This window comes from Bos javanicus, chromosome 8 (assembly GCF_032452875.1).
Source record: "Bos javanicus breed banteng chromosome 8, ARS-OSU_banteng_1.0, whole genome shotgun sequence".
Classification (NCBI taxonomy): Eukaryota; Metazoa; Chordata; class Mammalia; order Artiodactyla; family Bovidae; genus Bos; species Bos javanicus.
This window is the reverse complement of record NC_083875.1, coordinates 44418000-44440261: the sequence shown is the minus strand read 5'-3', so window position 1 is coordinate 44440261 and position 22262 is coordinate 44418000. Positions and strand designations below refer to the sequence as shown.

The following is a 22262-nucleotide window of genomic DNA, read 5'->3' as shown; positions in this document are numbered from 1 at the left end:
AGACACAGGTTCAATCCCTGATCTGTGAAGAACTCATATGCCACAGAGCAGCTAAACCCGTGTGCTACGACTTCTGAGCCTGTGCTCTAGAGTCTGGGAGCTACAACCACTGAGCCACATGCCGCAGCTGCTGAAGCCCATGCAGCCTAGAGCCCGTGCTCCGCAACAAGAGAAACCACCACAATGAGAAGCTCGCTTACCATAACTAGAAAAAAAGCCTGTGCAGCAACAAAGACCCAGCACAGCCAAAAATAAAGAAATAAATACTTTTTTTTAAAGTCAAGGGGAGATAGACAGCAGGACCTACTGTGTGTGTGTGTGTATATATATATATATATATATATAGCACAGGGAACTATATTCAATATCTTGTGATAACTTGTAATGGAAAAGAATCTGAAAAAGTACACCTGAAGCTAACACAACCTTGTAAATCAACTATACTTCAATTTTTAAAAAATAGATCAATAGGATGCTTTACTGTTTTAGTATATGCAATCCCAGGATCGTCAAAGCATGGCAGTTTGATCAAGTTCACTGCAAATTTGCTAGGTTAAAAGCAAATGCAAAGCAAATAAAAAATACAAATAGTGAACACCTTTGAAACCTTAAAAAAATAGTAACTACCTTTGAAACCTTAAAAAAAAGCACAACTCTGCTATTCCTCACTTCTCTAAATAAAGACACAGACCTCTACTGCCTAGTTTGTTTGACTATATTCTGGCTATTTAACTTCTATTATTTTACAAAATGTCCTTCATCTACAAAAGAAGGATTTAGGTGGTTTTTTCAGAGCCCTTTCTATTGTAAAGCATAGCAACTAAGAGTTTTATGATCATACAACACTATATATAATATATACATGTGTCTTTAACACTATGGTTTTATTTTTGTAAGTTCATCTCCAAAATAAATGTTGTTAGTACATATAAATTTTGTATTTCCCCCCATATTCCTGGTTCTCTTTCTTTTAAAAAGTCTACTTTTGTTTCATAACTTCAGAAGTTTTTTTATGTTAACCTGTAATTGGTTGTATAAATTTCTGCTCCATAATGGTAATTTAAGGAATCTGGTCTCACTGTTCCAGCAATAGCTAGAACTTTCTTCTCTGCTTTAACAGCATTCTTCTGTTATTTGTTTTGGGGATGTGTGTGCATTATTGTTCTAGAAGATACTTTGGGTCCAGCCGTAACTGTGTTCTCTCAACATCATGACCCCTTCAGTCTTAGGACAGAAGTCTGGAATTTATTCTCATCTCTGTTCTGACTAATTGGTTACATACCAAGCCCTATATCATGTGGTAATCAGGCATTTCTCATCCTCAGACTTCTGGATGAAAGAATTCATTTTTTCTATAAATTTACTCTCAGAGACAGTGTTGAGTTTTATTAAATATAAATCACTCTGAGCTAAGGATGAAGAATGAACATACAGTTCCATATTGAGCAACTAAAATTGCTGTATTAAATACAGACTTAGTGAAAACATATTAATTGTGTTCAGAGAGATTTTAAATACACTGACTTAAGGGTGTGTTGCTGTACTGAAAACAATAAACTTAGGTCAGCATGGAGTCCAGTTTCATTGACCCTCCCACAGAGTTTTGGTGAGAGTTTTAATTGGCACCTTTCTGCAGGGCAGCCTGACATTATCCATCAGAATGTGCAGGCTCATTCTTTTCTTCTCACAAATCCACTTCTTGGAATTGATTCACAGCAAATTATTGAATAAATACACAAAGCTGTATGTAAAAATATGTTCCTTAAAGAGTTTGTAATATGAAAAAATTAGAATCTGAATACTCAAAAATAAAGGTCAAATAAAATATAGCATAAATATGAAAGAGGATGCTATGCAGATATCAAAAGAAGAGATATATTAATAGGGGTGTGTGTGTGTGTGTAAGTTACTTAGTCGTCTTTGACTCTGTGACCCCATACAGTCCATGGAATTCTCTGGGCCAGAATACAGGAGTGGGTAGCTGTTCCCTTCTCCAGGATATTAATCTTGGAGCCAGACATCCTGGAATGCGAAGTCAAGTGGGATTTAGAAAGCATCACTACGAACAAAGCTAGTGGAGGTGATGGAATTCCAGTTGAGCTATTTCAAATCCTAAAAGAGGATGCTGTGAAAGTGCTGCACTCAATATGCCAACAAATTTGGAAAACTCAGCAGTGGCCACAGGACTGGAAAAGGTCAGCTTTCATTCCAATCCCAAAGAAAGGCAGTGCCAAAGAATACTCAAACTATTGCACAATTGCACTCATCTCACACACTAGTAAATTAATTCTCAAAATTCTCCAAGCCAGGCTTCAGCAATATGTGAACCGTGAACTTCCAGATATTCAAGCTGGCTTTAGAAAAGGCAGAGGAACCAGAGATCAAATTGTCAACATCCACTGGATACTGAAAAAGCAAGAGAGTTCCAGAAAAACATCTATTTCTGCTTTATTGACTATGCCAAAGCCTTTGACTGTGTGGATCACCAGCAACTGTGGAAAATTCTGAAAGAGATGGGAACACCAGACCACCTGACCTGCCTCTTGAGAAATCTGTATGCAGGTCAGGAAACAACAGTTAGAACTGGACATGGAACAACAGACTGGTTCCAAATAGGAAAAGGAGAACGTCAAGGCTGTATATTGTCACCCTGCTTATTTAACTTATATGCAGAGTACATCATGAGAAATGCTGGGCTGGATGAAGCACAAGCTGGAATCAAGATTACCAGGAGAAATATCAATCACCTCAGATATGCAGATGACACCACCCTTATGGCAGAAAGTGAAGAGGAACTAAAAAGCCTCTTGATGAAAGTGAAAGAGGAGAGTGAAAAAGTTGGCTTAAAGCCCAACATTCAGAAAACTTAAGATCATGGCATCTGGTCCCATCACGTCATGGCAAATAGATGGAGAAACAATGGAAACAGTGGCAGACTTTATTTTAGGGGCTCCAAAATCACTGCAGATGGTGACTGCAGCGATGAAATTAGAAGACCTTTACTCCTTGGGAGAAAAGTTATGACCAACCTAGACAGCATATTAAAAAGCAGAGACATTACTTTGCCAACAAAGGTCCGTCTAGCAAGGCTTATGGTTTTTCCAGTAGTCATGTATAGATGTGAGAGTTGGACTATAAAGAAAGCTGAGCACTGAAGAATTGATGCTTTTGAACTGTGGTATTGGAGAAGACTCTTGAGAGTCCCTTAGACTGCAAGGAGATCCAACTAGTCAATCCTTAAGGAAATTTGTCCTGAGTATTCATTGGAAGGACTGATGTTGAAGCTGGAACTCCAATACTTTGGCTACCTGATGCAAGGAGCTGACTCATTGGAAAAGACCCTGATGCTGGGAATGATTGAAAGCGGGAGGAGAAGGGGATGACAGAGGATGAGATGGCTGGATGGCATCACTGACTCAATGGACATGAGTTTGAGTAAACTCCTGGAGTTGGTGATGAACAAGGAGGCCTGGAGTGGTGCAGCCCATGGGATTGTAAAGAGTTGGTCACGACTGAGCGACTGAACTGAACCTGTAAAATATGTGAATAATGTTAAAAGAAATGAAGTAACATATTTGGAGAAAAATACCTAAGTACACCCACGTGTATGTGAGCACAGAGAAGAACTGGGAAACTGTATAGCAAAAGGTTGATAGTAATGAAATTACAGCTGATTTCCCCCTTTCTCTCTTAAACTTTTATTGTTGGAAATTTAGTACTATTACATTGAGGAGGGGGAAGATAATTTGAAAATTGCAGAAAAAAGCAACCACTCTGGGACTGAATTGGAGGAGAAATGAGAGCCCTGCTGTTGCAGCAACCCTTTGATGTTGATTGGCAGGAGTTCTTTGGCCATTACTGTGCCAGGAGGAACTTTGGAGGCCGTGGGGGCCTGTGAGACAAGATCCCTGTCCTGCTGACCTATGCACAAGGTCCCCTACAGCCTGGCAATGTCGGCCCTGGGGAGCCTCATGTGCCCCCTTGGGCCAGGATTTAGAACAGAAGTACTGAAAGTCTGTCAGGTCTAGAAGTGTCTGTAGGGCTGTCCAAGTCCAGCTCTGAAGAACTGGAGGTCTAGAGTGTATAAGTAACTTTCTCATAGCCCTGGAGGTATTTCCAGGCCAAGTCGAGATGAAAACACAGTTCCCAGGCTCTTTGTCTTGGGCTGCTATTTTGTTTATGCCCGAATTCTGCTATTGTGGATGAGTCCCCAGTTCTCACAAGCAGCTTTAAAGGCCAGAGGAAAAGAGGTTTCTAGGTAAGGGGATCAGTTTTCTCTTGTAACTTAGGACATTAACTTGTTAGACCTTTTGTCCAGATCTGTGTCCTGTGAAATATATGGAAATTCCGGGCTTCCTGACGTTCCTTGGGTCCCGGCCTCTTTGGGATGCCTCATAAAGCCTCAGAACCTCTCTCTTAAGCAATGTAGGTTTGCTAGAAACCATAAAACTTTGCATTTGGTTTACGGGTTCCAAAAGATCTCTGAGACTTGTCGCTTTATTGTCGATGTTATCTTGTGTTCCCGACGTTTTCAAGTAAGTTCTCTTGCATTTGAACACAGTAAGACTATGAACTGGTTTTCATACCTTTGTGTTAAATGTTTCTTTTTTTTTTAATTAATTGATTATTTTAATTGCAGACTAATTACTTTACAATATTGTGGTGGTTTTTGCCATACATTGACATGAATCAGCCATGGGTGTACATCCCAAACGTCCCTCCCACCTCCCTCCCCATCCCATCCCTCTGGGTTGTCCCAGTGCACTGGCTTTGAGTGCCCTGTTTCATGTACTGAACTTGGACTGATGATCTATTTCACATATGGTAATATACATGTTTCATGCTATTCTCTCAAATCATCCCACCCTCGCCTTCTCCCACAGCGTCCAAAAGTCTGTTCTTTATATCTGTGTCTCTTTTGCTGTCTTGCATATAGGGTCATCGTTAACGATCTTTCTAAGTTCCATATATACGCATTAAACATGTTTCTTGATAGAACAACAGTCTGGAAAGAGAGAAAGAAAGGACAGGAACTAGGAAGATCCAGCCATCTCACCACATTAGCCACTTGTTTTGTTTCCTGTTACTGTTGGATTGTCTTTCCAATAAAAGTGAAATTTTATGATATTTTTAAAATCTGCCACCACACTAGCATAACTGCCTTCATTCTGGTGGTGCACTCTGCTCTATTCCTGTCCAGGTGAATAGTTTATGATGACAACCAAAGACTGTCTTCAGTGCGTTCTTTCATGCTGTTCTTTGGAAGAGGACAGTCCCTTCCATGAGAAAGACACAGGCAGGGCCCAAGATGAGGCTAGAACTTCTCACCAAAACCTACGTGTCTGAAAAAGAGCAGGCAGTTTCCACTTACAATACTTTAGAGTTTTGAAAATAGCCTGGTGCCATGATTTTCACATCAGCTGGAGGAGTAGTTAACATGCAGACCACTGGACCCACCTGAAGACTTTCTGATTCAGTGGTCTGGGGTGGGCCCAAGGATATGTATTTCTTGTTCCCAGGTGATGCTGGCATGGCTGGTCCAGGGTCACACTTTGAGAAACAGTGACCTAGGGAGTGGGAGTCTATAAGGCAGTGTGTATTCTAACCTTTTCTGATAATAAGAATTACTTGGATGTGTGTGAAGGATATACATTTCAACTCCATTCCAGACTCACTGAAGCAGAATCTCTGGGGAGTGTTGGGATGCTGCATTTCCAGACTTGGGGAACTACCATTGCTATCAGGTAAACACCCCGCAGATCACCAGGGGACAGTAGAATTTTCCTACCATTCAGCCGCTGTTCCCCCATCCATTGCATGTTTGACCCTATGATCCCCTCAGCGCCTAGACATGTATCTGTCTGTCTTCATTCTCATTTTAAGTGTTTTTTATGCCATCTTTGTAAAACATTTTTATTTCAGGTGTTCAATAAATTGTGTAAAAGAGACACTAGAACAGCTGCCTTTTGAGAACTCTGAGGTTTTATTGAGTTCTCTTTCTGTAAAGACAGTTACAGTCTTGGTACATGCACGTGTGTGTGTGACTGTGAGTAAAGCAGGGGGCTGGAAGGAGGGTAGGAAGAAAGAAATGTGCACTTCTGTGAAGTTCCCTGGTAATACAGCTGGTCTGGGGCCACACTTTGAGAACCACTGAAATAGACCAGTGACTCAAACATAGCACATTGGCATTGCCTAAGGGAGCCTTAAAAAATACTTCTGCCTGGGCCCCAACCACAGAGTACTTCATGGATAATTATTAGCATATAATGTAATACCATATCACCACATAACTACCGGTCATGTACTTGGACCTGGATAGTAATTCCAGTGACCAGCCAAGGCTGTGAACCACCTGGGGGGTCCCTTGGGATACAAGGTACCCTGTTCAGAAGCATGAGGCCTGATGGGGAAAATAGGGCTAAGCCAGTGCCTCTCCCACCGCAGTGTGTGTACGAATCACCTGGGCTGTGTCTTAGGATGCCGATTCTGATTCAGTATGTCTTCAGTGGGATCCAAGATTCTACTTTTTTAAAGAAGTCACATAGATGCTGCTGCTCTTGACCTGGGTACCACACTTGGAGTAGCAAGGGGCTTAGAAAATATTGACCAACACATGTAAATGTCCATCAATACAAACGTCATTTTTTTTTAATAGTGTAGAACAAATAAAAACACAGTTGCCGGACATTTTAAATTAAAAATAAAGCTATTGTGTCACTAGTGAACTTTTCTCTTCCCTTGACAGCTAGAAATTTTTGTTTTTGTTTCTAAACTAATGTTTGTGAGTTAACTCTGCTTTAGTGTGATAGACATATACTATCTGGTCTTTTATCCTGCAAGTCTGGATCTCATTGTTTCCTGTCTTTCTGAATTTAGGATCTTGCTCACTACCTCATTGTCTCAGACTCTGCCCAATTGGTGTTATCACCCAGAAGCCTAAGTGTTCAGTCATGCCCCAAGGCCCTCATTTCAGAAGCTGATGGCATTTGGCTCCAAAGTGCTGCCAAATTGCACACTTTGTGAGCCAGACTTCTTGGTACATGGCTTCAGTTTGTTTTTGGCTTGAGCCCAACCTTTCTGCCCTAGGTGAGGAGTGAAGCCTTTTCTCTGGCAGGTTCCATGCTCTGGTACTTTTCCTAGCGTGGTAGAGTTGAGACATTGCTGTCAGAGTCTTTTAGAAGGGGGAATGGAGATGCTCAAGAAGGAAGAGGCAGGACCTTAGATGAGGAGAAAGGGTTTTAAGTCTTTGTCATGGAGTCGGCTTCCCTTAGCCTGCTGCATTTCCCAGCTGAATGTGGCAGAAGTGTTAGGTGATTGATGGCTTCTGAATTGGCACTAAAAGGAGCATCTGTGGCTTCTCCCTATTTGAAATTGGTGGGAATAACCCCAGGAGTCCACAGTTCCCATTGCTGACAAGAGGACAAAGATCTTCCTCCTGGGTGTGACCTGAGACCCGTCAGGCTGTCACCACACTGCTGTTACCCAGAGCATCTCTCAGTAGAATGGAACACCAGCAGGAAACAGGGATTCTCAGCCATTTCCCAGTTTTAAATGAAATCTCCATGGCAGATGCCAATGCCCCCACCCTGCATAAACTAGAATTTGCCCTCAAGCATGGATAGATGAACATCAGCTAGATTTTTGCACAGTCATGAAAGCAGTCTGCTTGTCCCAGCTGAAAAGCCTGAGACAATAAAATAGCAGAGAATGTTCTGAATCTATATTAAAAAGATAAAAGCATAAATGAGATTCATTTCAGCTGAAGGATAGCAGTATTCCAGCCTTACTGGAGTAGCTTGAATGGCCTGTTTAGAGCAACTTGAACTTGACTGTGAATGAGGTACACTGGATGCTAGTGCTGTCTTTTTACATCTCCGGATTCGGTTTCTGGTTCCAGCTTTTCCCATAACCATTTTCAGTTGAAGTGCACATGTTGTATTGATAACACAGTTTAACTTTTGGGGAACTTTCGTCAGGCAGCAAATTATAAAGTACCTTCTGATCTAGGCACTTGACCTCTTTTAAGTTTCCCTAAAATAAGCTTGTATCTTCTGGGGAAAATACAAGAATATCTGGAAAGTTTCTGTGTAGCATGGCTGAACCTTTCTGCTCTAAAGATTAGAAAATAAAATTTTTTTGAAAATTAAAATCAAAGGACTGGTCTGAATAAACTGTTCCTGGAAGGTCCAGATCCAGTGTCCTTTCCCCATGATATTATAACTGAAGGAGCCCTGACCTACCTCTCATTAAAGATAATAAAAAGCCTAAGCAAACTACTTAAAAATAAGATCATTTATATTATGTTACTAATTGGCTTTAAAGTCCTCATTGACTTAAGGTCCACCCTAACGCTAATGATTCAGGAGGTCTGGAGTGGCCTGAGACTTTGCATTTCTAAGTAGGTCCCAGAAGGTCATGCTTTGCTGCTGGTCTGGGAACCACACTTGGAGACCTACTCTTTGGAAGATAAGAATCTTAAGAATGTGTTGTGATCCCCTTTTATTTAGTCCAGGTACCCTTGAACTTGTTATTAACAATATTGATCAATTCAAAAGTAATTACAGAGACTATCACATAAAAATCCAGAAGGAATTAAAGGGAAAATATCTGCTACAGCAGTAAATAAAGAGCTGCACATTTTAAATAATTTAAATAGGAAATGAAGGAAAAGCCTTTCAAACTGTACCAAACTAATTCTCTTATATCTGTTATTGGTTTGATTCTTTAATATTTGAATAAGCAAAAGCACTGATACTTTAACTCATAATCTACCACTAGGAGAGATGCTTCCTAAGTAAGAGCAAGGCTTCACTAATATAGACTATTTATAACATCAAGGTTTAGGATTCTGCTATGGTCTGTTTTCCCTAAACCCCATTAGAGGTGAACCAATGCACTCAATAAATACCATTTCACATCCCTGCCTGTCCTGCGTCATAACATTACTTCCCTCTAAAGTAAAAAATGTGAAGGTGGTAAACTTTAAACAAACTTTAATAATTCTAATTTTCATTGGTCTACTCTTCTTCAGACTGTCTTTTACTCTTTTTTTTTTTTTTTTTGCAGGGAAGTACCTGGTTTTAGCCTAGGTTATGAGCTGATAAATTTCCATCACAGAAAATTTCCTAGAAAGAAAATTTGCCATCATTACTTCTAAGTGTTGCGTAAGCTGTGTGATTCCCAGCAACCCAGCTGGAGCAGAGCCATGCAGGGCTCTGAGGCATCTGCAGGCTCCAAGATGGTTTTAACCCCTTCATTGGAGGCATTTCCTTACACATACTCTTGGAAAGATGACGATGTACTTTTGTGATGTAGAGAGGATGTGGATGGGAGAGAGTCTGTGAAAGAGCTGGATATATCCACTTTTGTACCTAAAGAAGCAAATCTTAGCATGTTCAGTTCAGTTCAATCACTCAGTCATATCCGACTCTTTGCGACCCCATGAACCACAGAACACCAGGCCTCCCTGTCCATCACCAACTCCCGGAGTTTACTCAAACTCATGTCCATTGACTCGGTGATGCCCTCCAACCATCTCATCCTCTGTTGTCCCCTTCTCCTCCTGCCCTCAATCTTTCCCAGCATCAGGGTCTTTTCAAACAAGTCAGCTCTTCGCATCAGGTGGCCAAAATAGTGGAGTTTCACCTTCAACATCAGTTCTTCCAATGAATACCCAGGACCGATTTCCCTTAGGATGGACTGGTTGGATCTCCTTGCAGTCCAAGGGACTCTCAAGAGTTCTCCAATACCACAGTTCAAAAACATCAATTCTTTGGCGCTCAGCCCTCTTTATAGTCCAACTCTCACATCGATACATGACTACTGGAAAAACCATAGCCATGACTAGACAGACCTTTGTTGACAAAGTCATGTCCTTGCTTTTTAATATGCTGTCTAGGTTGGTCATAACTTTCCTCCAAGGAGTAAGTGTCTTTTAATTTCATGGCTGCAGTCACCACTTGCAGTGATTTGGGAGCCCAAAAAGATAAAGTCACCACTTGTTTCCACTGTTTCCCCATCTATTTGCCATGAAGTGATGGGACCAGATGCCATGATCTTCATTTTCTGAATGTTGAACTTTAAGCAACTTTTTCACTTTTCTCTTTCACTTTTAGCTCTTCTTCACTTTCTGCCATAAGGGTGGTGTCATCTGCATATCTGAGGTTATTGATATTTCTCCCAGCAGTCTTGATTCCAGCTTGTGCTTCTTCCAGCCCAGCGTTTCTCATGATGTACTCTGCATAGAAGTTAAGTAAACAGGGTGACAATATACAGCCTTGACATTCTCCTTTTCCTGTTTGGAACCAGTCTGTTGTTCCATGTCCAGTTCTAACTGTTGCTTCCTGACCTGCATACAGATTTCTCAAGAGGCAGGTCAGGTGGTCTGGTGTTCCCATCTCTTTCAGAATTTTCCACAGTTTATTGTGATCCACACAGTCAAGGCTTTGACATAGTCAATAAAGCAGAAATAGATGTTTTTCTGGAACTCCTTTGCTTTTTCAGTGATCCAGCGGATGTTGGCAATTTGATCTCTGGTTCCTCGGCCTTTCCTAAAACCAGCTTGAACATCGGAAGTTCACGGTTCATGTGTTGCTGAAGCCTGGCTTGGAGAATTTTGAGCATTACTTTGCTAGCGTGTGAGATGAGTGCAATTGTGCAGTAGTTTGAGCATTCTTTGGCATTGCCTTTCTTTGGGATTGGACTGAAAACTGACCTTTTCCAGTCCTGTGGCCACTGCTGAGTGTTCCAAATTTGCTGGCATATTGAGTGCAGCACTTTCACAGCATCCTCTTTTAGGGTTTGAAATAGCTCAACTGGAATTCCATTGCCTTCACTAACTTTGTTCATAGTGATGCTTCCTAAGGCCCACTTGACTTCACATTCCAGGATGTCTGGCTCTAGGTGAGTGATCACATCATCATGATTATCTGGGTTGTGAAGATCTCTTTTGTATAGTTCTTCTGTGTATTCTTGCCACCTCTTCTTAATATCTTCTACTTCTGTCAGGTCCATACCATTTCTGTCCTTTATTGAGCCCATCTCTGCATGAAATAGTCCTTTGGTATCTCTAGTTTTCTTGAAGTGATCTCTAGTCTTTCCCATTCTATTGTTTTCCTCTATTTCTTTGCATTGGTCGCTGAGGAAGGCTTTCTTATCTCTCTTTGCTATTCTTTGGAACTCTGCATTCAGATGCTTATATCTTTCCTTTTATCCTTTGTTTTCGCTTCTCTTCTTTTCACAGCTATTTGTAAGCCCACCTCTAACAGCCATTTTGCTTTTTGGCATTCCTTATTCTTGGGGATGATCTTGATTCCTGTCTCCTGTACAGTGTCATGAACCTCCATCCATAGTTCATCAGGTACTCTATCAGATCTAGTCCCTTAAATCTATTTCTCACTTCCACTGTATAATCAGAAGGGATTTGATTCAGGTCATACCTGAATGGTCTAGTGGTTTTCCCCACTTTCTTCAGTTTAAGTCTGAATTTGGCAATAAGGAGTTCATGGTCTGAGCCACAGTCAGCTCCCGGTCTTATTTTTGCCGACTGTATAGAATTTCTCTATCTTCAGCTGCAAAGAATATAATCAGTCTGATTTCGGTGTTGAGCGGTGATGTCCATGTGTAGAGTCTTCTCTTGTGTTGTTGGAAGAGGGTATTTGCTACAACCAGTGCGTTCTCTTGGCAAAACTCTACTAGCCTTTGCCTTGGTTCATTTTGTACCCCAATGCCAATTTTGCCTGTTACTCCAGGTGTTTCTTGACTTCCTACTTTTGCATTCCAGTCCCCAATAATGAAAAGGACATTTTTTGGGGGTATTAGTTCTAAAAGATCTTGTAGGTCTTCATAGAATCGTTCAACTTCAGCTTCTTCATTGTTACCGGTCAGGGCATAGACTTGGATTACCGTGATATTGAATGGTTTGCCTTGGAAACAGAGATCATTCTGTCGTTTTTGAGAGTGTAGCCAAGTACTGCATTTTGGACTCTTTTGTTGACTATGATGGCTACTCCATTTCTTCTAAGGGATTTCTGCCCACAGTAGTTGATATAATGGTCATCTGAGTTAAGTTCCTTCATTCCAGTCCATCTTAGTTCACTGATTCCTAGAATGTCGATGTTAACTCTTGCCATCTCCTATTTGACCACTTCCAATTTGCCTTGATTCATGGACCTAACATTCCAGGTTCCTATGCACTATTGCTCTTTACAGCATCAGACCCTGCTTCTATCACCAGTCACATCCACAGCTGGGTGTTGTTTTTTGCTTTGGCTCCATCCCTTCATTCTTTCTGGAGTTATTTCTCCACTGATCTCCAGTAGCATATTGGGCACCTACCGACCTGGGGAGTTCCTCTTTCAGTATCCTATCTTTTTGCCTTTTCATACTGTTCATGGGGTTCTGAAGGCAAGAATACTGAAGTGGTTTGCCATTCCCTTCTCCAGTGGACCACATTCTCTCAGACCTCTCCACCATGACCCATCCTTCTTGGATGGCCCCACATGACATGGCTTAATTTCATTGAGTTAGACAAGGCTGTGGTCTGTGTGATCAGATTGGCTAGTTGTCTGTGATTGTGGTTTCAGTCTGCCCTCTGATGCCCTCTTTCAGCACTTACCATCTTACTTGGGTTTCTCTTACCTTGGATGTGGGGTATCTCTTCACGGCTTTCCAGCAAAGCCCAGCCACTGCTCCTTACCTTGGACCTGTGGTATCTCTTCGTGGCCGCCACCCCTGACCTTGGACGTGGGGTGGCTCCTCTCAGCTGCTGCTGCTGACCTTGGACATGGGGTAGCTCCTCTCGGCCGCTGCTGCTGACCTCAGACGTGGGGTAGCTCCTGTGCTGCGCCGCCACCAACATAAGATAGTTTATCTTATGTCTCTGAAATGGAAACAAAATGGTGACTGGTTCAGATTCTAGGATGGTGTAGGTCTTTAAAAGCATGTTGAAGTAATTAAAATATGCATATAGTCAATATATTGAAGAGTCTCAGATGGTAACAATGACAACATTAGGATTGTCAAATAGTAAATTGTCATTTTTTGGCATGTTTTGTCTTTTCCAGATTTTAAGTCAAATTCTTTATATTGCTTCTGTAACTTTATAAATTATAAAACATTATGTTATAAAAGACATTCTAGAATTTGCACATCAAAATGGTTATTTCCCATTTCATAATTGTCATTTTGAGCAGCAAGTTTCTTATTCCAGTTATACTACCTTTATCCTATCCATTTTTTAAAAACTCCTACAGTTCCATTGAGAATCTCCCACCTGTTTTCAGTGGTGGAAAATTTCTTAAGCACTGAATTTTTTGAAATTGTCAAATGGCATTCATGGCAAAGTCTAATGAATCAATATTAATAATCAAGGTTGATATCTTGTGGAGTCTGGAAGAGATTATGACCAATAAGTGCTAAAATATACCCTGTGTGTCAGGGTATATTGAGTATACCATGGTATATTGAGGAGATACCTCCTCAAGCTCTTAAACATTTAATCTGAAAGAATAAAGTTTGAAATGTAATTGCTTTGAAACCAATATTACATAAAATTCTGAAACACAACTTTCTACCTAAAAGGGATTAAAACAAAGCATCCTTGCAGTAAGCATATACATCCCTTAGGTAACTCCTTGAAAGGGACTTTACACTATGCATGTGAGTTCTTACTTCTTAGGGCAATCATGCTCTCACTCTTAAGTCACTAATCACAAAGCATGGCATATGAGCTGTAGGTGAATTCCTTAGCTCTAAAATGTAGCTCTTTCATTTACCAGCTATGTGACCTCAGCAAATTCTAAACCTCAGGTTCCTATCTGTAAAATGTAGAGAGAGGATGTTGGTACTTCATAGGATTGTTGTAAGGTTTAATTAATGTAATAACTGTTAAGTTCTTTAAAAGTGCCTTAAAGATAACATTATTTCACCAATTTCAAGATGCACGTTTTAACACTTCTCAAATGAGGATATATCTTACAATTAATGTAATTTTTCGGAGCATTTTATTAGCATTTAATTAGCAACATCTTTTTTTACCAATGGCACTTAATGGTACACTTCAGAGTAGATGACATTTTAGATTTCAGTAACTAATGTAAGTGCTTGATCAGCACTGGTGGTCATCAGCATTGTCATCAGTGTTGTGACCATCACCATCATAATCTTGGTTGTAACCAGGGCATTGGCATTTGATTGGTTGGCAGTACTGGCTTAGAGTGCACAAGTTTCAATTTTGCTTATTTGTTTTCATTGATGTTCTTATAAAACATCAAGTGAGCTCTTTTTCATATCTGTTTCATATTAAACTAATACGTCTATGAAGTTAATTCATGCATCGACATTATTTTCGGCACCATACTTGGGGAGCTGTTATTCAATGCGAATCAGTCTCTTTAAATAAACAGGCAAGAAGGCAAATTATTTTCTTTGTGGGTGTATTTTTCTAAATCCCTTCAAAGAAGTGCTTTTTCTTAGCCAGCAAAACCAAGCCACTGTTGTACTAGTTAAGATTTACTGGTTTGCAGTCTTCTCTGACAGAGAAAAGAAGCAGTTTATTGATCTGGAACAGAGAATGGATCACAGCCAAACCTTTCATTGTTTATACAATGCAGTGATATAAGAATCTGCATATCATTAAGAAGACCGAGTCCTCACAGTTTGAAGCCACCTGTCAGGCATGAACAATAACTGGGAAAGATCGATAACACAATATGAAACTTGTTTCTGCACAGATACTGCCAGGATCCACACCCAGTGACAGGAATGTCTTGTTATTTTACCAGTGATATGCCTGTGGTTCCTAATTTGAGGCTTTGTCCTTATTTTGATTTTATTGTTCAGTTTGGGGGAGGGTGGGAGAGACCAGTTTGGATCTGAGATAAAGATCTTCTGCCAGGTGAAAGATGTTCAAGAACATGAGAGGACCTTGGACCAAAGTTCATGAAGCTTGACTCTGAAGATTCTGGGCACATATCCATCCAAACACCTTGACACATACTTCATTCACCCATAACACAAGCAGCATGTTTCTTCTTGCCTTCAGTTTTCCCTCAAGAGTTTAAATGGTGGTATTTATAAGCCATTATGAAGGAAGAATACACACACGCACAAACACACACACAGGACTCGACTGAGACCAGTAGACAGTTTTAGCTATTGTTGGCTTTTAAAAGTATAATTACTTGAATAATTCCAGAAGCTGGGCTTCTTCCTTTTGCCCTCTCATCACCCCACTCCTCCTTCAGTTCTCCCAGTCCCCACCTTATTTTATTAACAAAGCTACATTTGTCAGACATAATGCTCACTCTTTATCCCTAAAGAGTCGGAGCTCCGACTCTCCAAGTTCAGTGCCGTGGACCTGAACCAGGGCCTATTTTCAACAGAATGTCAAGTGATGACCTCATAGTCAGAGAGATTAGAGCTGTCCTGTCCTCTTGGTGAGCTGCCAGATAGAAACTGGGGAGCAACAGGGAGCGAGGAGGCCTCCCAGTGGAAGAGTGAGAATTGAGTCTCTGCGGGCAAGCTGAGCAGTACTCAACTGTAGCTAGAAAAGCCACACAAGGGAGCATGCCTGTCAGAAGCAGCCTGTAGAAGGTCCCTCAGAGTGCACTGAGCTGCAGCTTTGAACTGTAGTGCAGACCCATTCAGACAGTGAAGAAAAGATCCCCAGCTAAGCAGTAAGGAATTCTCACCCTGTGTGATCAAAGGGGTTAGCCGATTCCCCTTTCCTTCTTTTTGTTTACTTATGTTTCTGACCTCTTATAATCTCCATGACCGTGGCTTGATAGTTGCCTTTTGCATAGCATTTTAAAATGCTTTTTTCTTTCTCCAGTTCATTTTAAAGCAAACAAAACCAAGTTGACAGGAAGTATCTAATGTCTCTTTTATAAATAATTACTATTACAAAAGTAATGAAGGAGCTAAAATCATGGATAATTGCATCACTGAAGGGCAACCACAATGACTGTTTTGGTGTATTTATTTCTAATTGTTTTAAAGAGATGTATAAATATGTACATATGTATTTTTAACAAAATAGGTTATGACAATAGTTTTTTTAATCAACATACTTTGAGTACTTTACTGTATTATTAACAGGTCTTAAATGACATCAATAACTGCATTAGGATACAGGATATATGGATATGTTATTATTTTAGAATTCTCCTGTTTGGAAGAGCTTATGTAGGTCTCTCAGTTACACTTTATCTCTCAGCTTGGAATTCGTTAAGCTCAATTTCTTCAGATTTTGTTGGTCTAGAGTGAGAATTTGGGCACAGTGGAAGAAATGGAATATTTCTGTCTGTACCTTTGTTGCTTTCCTTACCAATATTTTTCAAAAGGTATTTTGCAGAAGCAAAGGTTGGAGCAATGGGCTTTTTTTCTTTTTGTTTTAAATTTTGTGATTATAATGTTTTGTAGTAATCTCAGTTAACTTTAAAGTAGAAAATCAATATAAAATAAGAAATATGTTGCCTAATATAAACCCTGATGTTTCGAAACTGCATGTCATGCTAAGTCATTTGAAGTTTATCCAACAGAACAGAGCAGATTTTTTTTTTTAAGATGAGGACTGCCTGGATCAGATTTATGTTTTAAAAGACTGGATCAGTGAAAAACTTGAGATCTTACAAGAGAATTCACATGAAATTAATCTTTTTTAAAAATGTGAACATTTGGTGCAACAACTGCTTTGAAATTGCAATTGAGAAAATGAAACTGTTGAAGCAAAATTTGGAAAGGAAGATAAGTTTAAAAGCCATAAATAGTTTGTGAAATGATACATATTTATATTTGAAGGACACCTTCCTCAAAAAGTCACATTTCTGGAGAACCTATTTTATTTCAGTCCCTGTCCATGGGTGCATCTGTGGGTGCGTCACTCTAAACATCCAGTGGCCAGATACAGGGCAGTCACCACCTTGCTCCACAGGCTGCCTCTCCCTGCGTTTCTGATTTGCTCTGTCCATAGGCAGTCATCTTTATAAACAGAAAGCTAAGACTTTGCATTTATACATATTTTTAAATGACCCATTTTGATGGGGCTCTCTTTATTGTTTCAGGTTGAATGCATTTGGGAACTTGATGCATAAAATTTGCATGAGTCCTCACTCCTTTCTGGATCTATCATTGGATTCAAGCCAGCATGGCTCACACCACGAAGGTTAACGGCTGTGCCTCAGGTAACTCCATGTTCTGGAGTGTGTGTGTATATGTGTGTGTGCATTAGTGTGTGTCTTTGCTCAGACCAAGTTGCTTCTTTTTAAATAATGGATAAATCATAATAAGTTGCCTGCTGCTAAGTCGCTTCAGTCGTGTCCGACTCTGTGCGACCCTATAGACGGCAGCCCGCCAGGCTCAGCCATCCCTGGGATTCTCCAGGCAAGAACACCGGAGTGGGTTGCCATTTCCTTCTCCAATGCATGAAAGTGAAAGGTGAAAGTGAAGTCGCTCAGTCGTGTCTGACTGTTTGCAACCCCATGGATTGCAGCCAAGCAAGAGTACTGGAGTGGGGTGCCATTGCTTTCTCCGAATAAGTTGCCTAGATAACTAGAATTTCAAAGCAGTTTCTGCCCATTAAAGTTTTTGTTGTTGTTTAATCTCTTGCAGAATCTGCTTTTATCTTTAGAGTTTTTATTTACAAAAATCAGTTAGGTAAATTATTATCTAAGGTAACTCTATTGGAGTGTTAAAAGATACATGTAAAATCCTGAATGCTAATGCAAGAATAATGTATACTTCTCTTGTGCTTCTTTATGAGGGATCAAACAATGAGAGAGGAGCTGAGTCTGAATGCTTAAAACCAGTCCTTAGTATCCATTCCCAGAGAAGGCAGTGGCAACCCACTCCAGTACTCTTGCCTGGAAAATCCCATGGATGGAGGAGCCTGCAGTCCATGGGGTCGCGAAGAGTCAGACACGACTGAGCGACTTCACTTTGACTTTTCACTTTCCTGCATTGGAGAAGGAAATGGCGACCCACTCCAGTGTTCTTGCCTGGAGAATCCCAGGGACAGAGAAACCTAATGGGCTGCCGTCTATGGGGTTGCACAGAGTTGGACACGACTGAAGTGACTTAGCAACAGCAGTATCCACTCCCAAGCAGGTTTTGTTTGATTTTGCCCAACAGTGGGGGAGTGGGATAAAAGAAGGGTATATTCATTCTTTAACTTATCCAAAAAGAAATATACAGTAAGCTATAGATATTGTGAATCGTAAAGATTTGTATTCTGATTCTTACTTGATTATCTTAGAAGCCTATATATCTTGCATATCTATAATTTGTATTGTTTATATAAGATTTTGGAGAAATTTGTAGGACAAACACTGAGAAAAGTATGAGACTGTATATGGCAGGAGATGACAACCTCTCCAAAGTGTTACTCCAAGTGCTCATTCTTCATCTAAGTTGTCTGCCAAATAGTGGAACGTGTGAGAGCAGTAATTGTATATGTGGGAATTCTTGTGGAGCACTTGAGTGCAAGGTCCTCGTGCTGCTGTCTCTGTGCACTGGTAATGGAGAGAATGTAGGGTTGGAGTCAGGAGACCCATCTCCTACATTAACCATGAATTATGGGGCAGGACCATTTCTCCATGTGTAAAACATCAATAAGTATGTCAACCTGCAGGGCTAGAACCAATGAGAGCATCAGAAACATGCCTACAAGTGTTGTGTAAGCTGTAAAACATCAGGAGGAGAAGGAGTACACCTCTGAAATGGGCCCACTCACCCCCTATGAGACTTTCTGTGTCAGCAACCCCAGCTACAAGCATCTCCTCTAACAAGATGCTACAGCTTGCCCCAGATCAAACCCAAATAAACTCAATTGCTAATTATGGAACAACTGATCTTAATCGGTTCATTCTTCTTCCTGTCCTTTCTGCTGCTCGACTTCTCAGGACTTTTATAGATTCTGCTCAGGATTGCTATCAATAATGTGAATGACAATACCTAACATTTAATGAACTCTTAGTGTTACCATGGTACCCAAGATGCTTTGCCTGCATTATTATGCTTAATCATCACTGCAGTCCTGTGAGAGTATGTGTTATCATCACTGCCACCACCACCGCTGCTACCCCTGTGTCATGGCACAGAGAAGCTCAGTAACTTACCTAAGTGAAGAAAGAAAAGTCAGGATTATTGTTTCTCTAGTCAAATATTTGATAAGGGCAGAAATTGAAACACTGAAGTTTCTTGAGAGTTTTGAGTGAGTTTCAGTACCCCTGTGATGCTATCATCTCCTTTCCCTCTCCTGCCCCTAATTGTTTCCACACACTCAGAGGAAGGGGACTTGAAGTTGTTCTTCAAAACCCTCTGGTATCTCTGGCAGAATTCTATATTCAGGGGTTTAGATACTTACCCCAAGTGACCCTAATTCCCTTTCCAACTTGATTTGTCTTGGAGTATCACTTTTCTATGTTCTTAAAGTCTGATGATACAGTTATAACCTTCCTTCCTCACTTGGTAGCCTGCCTAACAGGTCTAAGGACTGAGTCTGAAAGCAAAGAAAAACTCTCTGATTTGTGACTTCTGGGGTGTCAGGGTACGACTTGTTATTGCAGACAGGTACCTGGAACAGAAGGCTGGTGACTGATCTTTCCCATGAGAAAAAAACTACATTATTTGGATAGTTTAGTAGAAGTGTTAAGTATGAAGTAAATATATGTTTTATTCATTTTCAAAAATAAAGGGTAATATTAAATATGATTTCTTAAACTGTACTTCCCCTAAATGTGTTATGCCCCAAAGAGGTCTCCCTTCCTACCCCCTCCCCCTGAAAAATCACTGCTTTGGGCTCCTCAGAACATGAGCAGAAATCCCATGTGACGATGGAGTCAGAACACTGGCAAAAGAAACACTTTTCATGGTCTGAGGAATGTAGCAGATGCAAAAGAAGACAACTGAGAAAAGCACAACCTGGTTACACTGTGCCCTTGCTGCAAGACACACCTGAAGACTGATTATCCCATGTTCACGTCCCTGTCTAGAGTTTAAACTGGATAAGGGACCATTCACAAGCCATTTTACACTCTCATTCCCCACTGAGTCCTTCAGTTAGATTGGGTAAAAAGCATTGATTTTTTAAAAATTGAAGTAGGCTTCCCTAGTGACTCAGATGGCAAAGAATCTGCCTGTACTGCAGGAGACCCAGGTCTGATTCCTGGGTTGAGAAGATCCCCTGGAGAAGGGAATGCCAACCCACTCCAATATTCTTGCCTGGGAAATCCCATGGACACAGGAGCCTGGTGGGCTAAGGTCCATGGGGTTGCACAGAGTCAGACATGACCGAGCAACTAACACATAGTTTATTTACAATGTTAATTTCTGGTACAGCAAAGTGATTCAGTTATGCCTATATGTACATTCTTTTTTTATATTCTTTTCCATTATGATTTATCATAGGATATTAACTATAATTCCCTGTGCTATACAGCAGGACCTTGTTTATCTAGTCTATATATAATAATTTGCATCTACTTGTGCCAAACTCCCACTCCATCCCCCAACCCCCTCCCCCTTATAAGAGTGGTTAATTAATACTGTAACTTGTAAAATGTATTACTGTACATTTCAGACATAAAAAATTAATGTAAAGGTTATATAACAGGCACTCGTGTACATACCGTCTAAGCCTAAGAAATAAACTTTACCAGTACATGGCATGTATTGAGCACTTAAAATGTGCCAAACATTGTTCTGAGCCCTGGGGATAGAGCAGGGAACAAAATATGCAGAAACCCTGCCTTTAGGAATCTTACATTCTAGTGGAAGTTGAAGTCTCCTTGGGAACAGAGTATCCAGATAAAAGAGAGTCATTCCTACACTATTAAAGAACCCTTTGTTTATCTGAAATTCAGATTTAAGTGGGTGTCCTCTTATTTGCTAAACCTGGCAAACTTACGTGTAAAGCCCTTCCAGATTTCATCTTCCTTCTTACCGCCCACCCCCTCATTATCAATTGTTTGTCATAATTTTATGTCTTTTTCACCAGATCCTTCATCCTACTTCTGTTGATTGGTCCAGTTTTGTTTTCATTAATTTAAAGTATTTTATTATGGTATTACTAAGAGTACACTCATGTCATTTGTTAATGTAATGAGGTATGAACATCATAAATTGCTCATGACTAACTGTTCTCTTTTTTTATAGCCAAGTAGGAAGTAAATGGGAGTCATTGGTTAGAAAAATTGGTGTATTTCTGCAGAATTTAGGGATAGGGACAGTCTGCTTTTTCCCAAGTTTTCCCATCGTGTTATAAACAGTGTACTGATTGATGCCTCTGTAAACACTAATTAATGTTGTGAAACTTTTTTAATTAGAGTTTAGAGTCTCTTTAGAAGCCAAATAACAAGTGGCTCATTTGTCAGATAAAGATAATAATACTCGTCCTACCTTCTTTACAGGATTGTTAAGAAGAAAAAATAAAACAATAACCGTCAAAACACTTTTTAAGATGTAAAGTGCTGGTCAGAAGTCAGGAGAAATCACCGTCCTCCTTGTCCTGCTATCTCTGTCATGATCTAATAAACACCTGCTTAGGTGCCATGCGCCAGGCTCTGTCAGATGCTGGGATGTTGGGGAAAGAACTGAATTATTGTCTTGTGTCTGACAGTTAAATGAAATAGGTATATGAGCCTTAGTGAATGACTTTTTATGCTTGCCATCACCATTTGTATTTTTTCTAATACTTGCCTTTGCTAGTCTATTATAGTTTCTCCCCTCTTGGTATTCTCTTTCACAGCCTAGACATATGTATATTTTCCCAGACAGATACATATTTACTCATTCAATATACTTACTGAACTGCATTAACCATTTGGTTGTCATTTTAAATTAAATAACTTTCATAAAAATATTTAATTTAAAATGTTTAAATAACTTTCATAAAATCTTGTTACCTCATCAGTTATTTGGCTCCAAGTTTTGTCTCCATGCTGATGTTAAATGAAGTACAAAGGCCACAGATAAGACCTGGTCAATCAGAGAGAGTCAAAGTCTCGTGGCAAAGAAGGCAGACGGCTGTGGTGCAGTGCAGCCTACTCTCCGCTGTGTAAATATTTTTTCTGGGCAGGAGCATTTCTCAAACAGAACTCTGAGCCCACTGCGATGAACCTGACAGCAGAGATATGAATGCTGTTTGTCAAGAACAAGACCGATTTGCACTGACTGGTCTGGCTGGAGGGGCCCTGGTGTTTCTGAGACCGTCTGTAAAGAATGTCGCAGAGCATGGCAGAGGTGGTGTGTTTGTGGTGGTGAGT

The 22262-nt window shown here is 40.3% G+C and overlaps 1 protein-coding gene across 5 annotated transcripts in view; it reads left to right on the top strand.

Moving 5' to 3' along the window:
- KANK1 (KN motif and ankyrin repeat domains 1) overlaps positions 1-22262 on the top strand; it is a 213472-nt gene that overhangs the window by 135115 nt on the left and 56095 nt on the right. For 4 of the 5 annotated variants that reach the window (XM_061425450.1, XM_061425447.1, XM_061425446.1 and 1 more), the window contains one exon: positions 17064-17183. In XM_061425450.1, coding sequence (XP_061281434.1) covers positions 17147-17183 — 37 coding nt within the window. In that variant the 5' untranslated portion in view covers positions 17064-17146. Of the gene's footprint in view, positions 1-17063; positions 17184-22026; positions 22257-22262 lie in introns of those variants that run through there. The other variant, XM_061425453.1, reaches the window with a different exon arrangement.